This window comes from Anoplophora glabripennis, unplaced genomic scaffold (genome assembly GCF_000390285.2).
Source record: "Anoplophora glabripennis isolate ALB-LARVAE unplaced genomic scaffold, Agla_2.0 scaffold656, whole genome shotgun sequence".
In the NCBI taxonomy this organism is placed as follows: Eukaryota; Metazoa; Arthropoda; class Insecta; order Coleoptera; family Cerambycidae; genus Anoplophora; species Anoplophora glabripennis.
Window position 1 is genome coordinate 130301 of NW_019416929.1, and position 2500 is coordinate 132800.

Below are 2500 nucleotides of genomic sequence, written 5' to 3' on the forward strand. Positions count from 1 at the left end.
CAACAGAAATTGGAAAGAAAGAAATTATTTGCAAAAGTCACAAATGTAATTTTTTTGTTATTTACGCTATCCATAGCCTTTATCATGTCTTCGGAGTTCCATTGTTTCCTTAAATTCTTTGGTAAAAACTTTGGTTTGTTACGTGGCATGGTCAACCTGGAAAAAGAACTGAATTCAAAATCAGGGGAGAATATAGGCCCTGGCCCATATTCGGACCCACAAAAGGCCCATATTACCAGCATTGCATGTCATTCAACAATAGATACCTATTATTTGTAGAGTTTAAGTGAATCAAAATATTTTCTGAACAAAACAAACTTTGATCTTTATACAAAATATCTAGGTGAATATATAAACATACCTAGTCACTAAAAATCGTATAAAACATAATAACAACTTACCTTCAGATAATATTCAGCATTCCAGTAACACATTCACCACCACTTATATATAACAATATAAGAAATCAATTGCACAATGTCGGTAAAACAGTTCGTTACTAGGTAGCTGTCTTTTAAAGTATTATTCAGTGATGCCGCTAGATGTTCTAGTAGGAATAGCCATGAGCATGGGGCCCATATTAAGTACATGGCCCATATTCGGACCTTCTCCTCTACCGTACTCGGATTCGGACTCGAAATAAATATTGCGGTTTGAGAATTTTAATATTTTTTTCTCCAAGTCCCATTTATTGATTGATATTTGATTGTCTTGAAGTATATCACAACTTAATAGTAGAGTTGTTTCAAAATCTTATGAGCTTTGACCTTCATATGCGCAGAAACATAATTCCGACCGTCGCCTAAATTATTCTACGTCCTAAAAACATTACATCTATTATTCACAGTCTATCTCGAGCTCTCATAGCGTAAACAAGCCTTTGATCTGATTACAAATATCATAATAAAATGCCCTATTCTTTGTTATTTTAATTTAAGCAATAAAAAAATATATAACGAACGTTCGCCAGTTCTTTTCTGGAGTCAATGTTTTCACACCATGCTTATTAGAAGAATTATGCGGATACGCCACGCCTTTCGCGCATTTCGCGGCTCATTAGATATTGAAACTACTCTACAGATTTCATTTTTTGTCAACGTCCAGCAGTCTGTAGTCAAACATACATTTAATTAAAAATATTTTTATTTCTTGTTTAGCATCTTGTAAGCATTTTCCATATTCAATTGCGAAACAGTTGATAATCTAATATAAATAAATCTAGCAAATAAGTGTCTATTTTTTTGCCGTTACTGACATATTTTTAGGTATATAATAGGCCAGGAAAAATCTGGGAAATGAACGTTTCGCGACTTTTTGTTTCGGCAAGCGGAATTTATCACTATAGATACTAAATAGTATGTACAATAACATATTAGCAGAGAACACTATAGCAACAAGAAGCGACAGAATCGGCGGCTCCTTTGATGTTTTGTGGTCACGCTAGAGTCGACCGATTTGACGGAAACAAAATCGTTTACACCGAGAGAAGTTACACTTTTGAATAGATGTACACTGAACGAACTGCATGAGTATCAAACATTGTTCATATAATACAAGGATAACTGGGGTAAAATGTAGACAAATTAGGTATAATATTGTCACGAAATTTACGTGGTGACAAAACCCTGGGTTCGATTAATTAATACACTGCTTGATAATTAAATATTTATTAACTAATTACACCAACTAATTACTATTATCACTATACTGCACAATACTTCACTCTACAATCGCTTTACTAATACTTCCAAACACTTCGAACGCTTTACCAATACTAATACTAATACTGCTCTATACAAAACAAGCAAATTAATTTATATCCTCAACGAAAAATCTAGGCGCGCCGCGTTAAATCTAAGAATGCTTCCAAACAATTCTCGGCGGTTCGGTTATACCCTGAACGAACATTCTAGGCGCGCCGCGTTAAATCTAAGAATGTTTCCAACCAATTCTAGGCGGTTCGGTTCGCTTCGCTTCGCAGTTGATAATCTAATATAAATAAATCTAGCAAATAAGTGTCTATTTTTTTGCCGTTACTGACATATTTTTAGGTATATAATAGGCCAGGAAAAATCTGGGAAATGAACGTTTCGCGACTTTTTGTTTCGGCAAGCGGAATTTATCACTATAGATACTAAATAGTATGTACAATAACATATTAGCAGAGAACACTATAGCAACAAGAAGCGACAGAATCGGCGGCTCCTTTGATGTTTTGTGGTCACGCTAGAGTCGACCGATTTGACGGAAACAAAATCGTTTACACCGAGAGAAGTTACACTTTTGAATAGATGTACACTGAACGAACTGCATGAGTATCAAACATTGTTCATATAATACAAGGATAACTGGGGTAAAATGTAGACAAATTAGGTATAATATTGTCACGAAATTTACGTGGTGACAAAACCCTGGGTTCGATTAATTAATACACTGCTTGATAATTAAATATTTATTAACTAATTACACCGCCTTAATATTGTTTGGTACACCTGTACTT

At 34.4% G+C, this 2500-nt stretch overlaps 1 protein-coding gene across 1 annotated transcript in view; it reads left to right on the forward strand.

Moving 5' to 3' along the window:
* The window catches only part of LOC111692027, a 12604-nt gene extending 11961 nt beyond the window's left edge, over window positions 1-643 (forward strand). Inside the window, exon 5 of the mRNA XM_023455709.1 lies at window positions 521-643. Coding sequence (XP_023311477.1) covers window positions 521-643 — 123 coding nt within the window. The remainder of the gene's footprint in view (window positions 1-520) is intronic.
* Window positions 644-2500: the final 1857 nt, after the last annotated feature.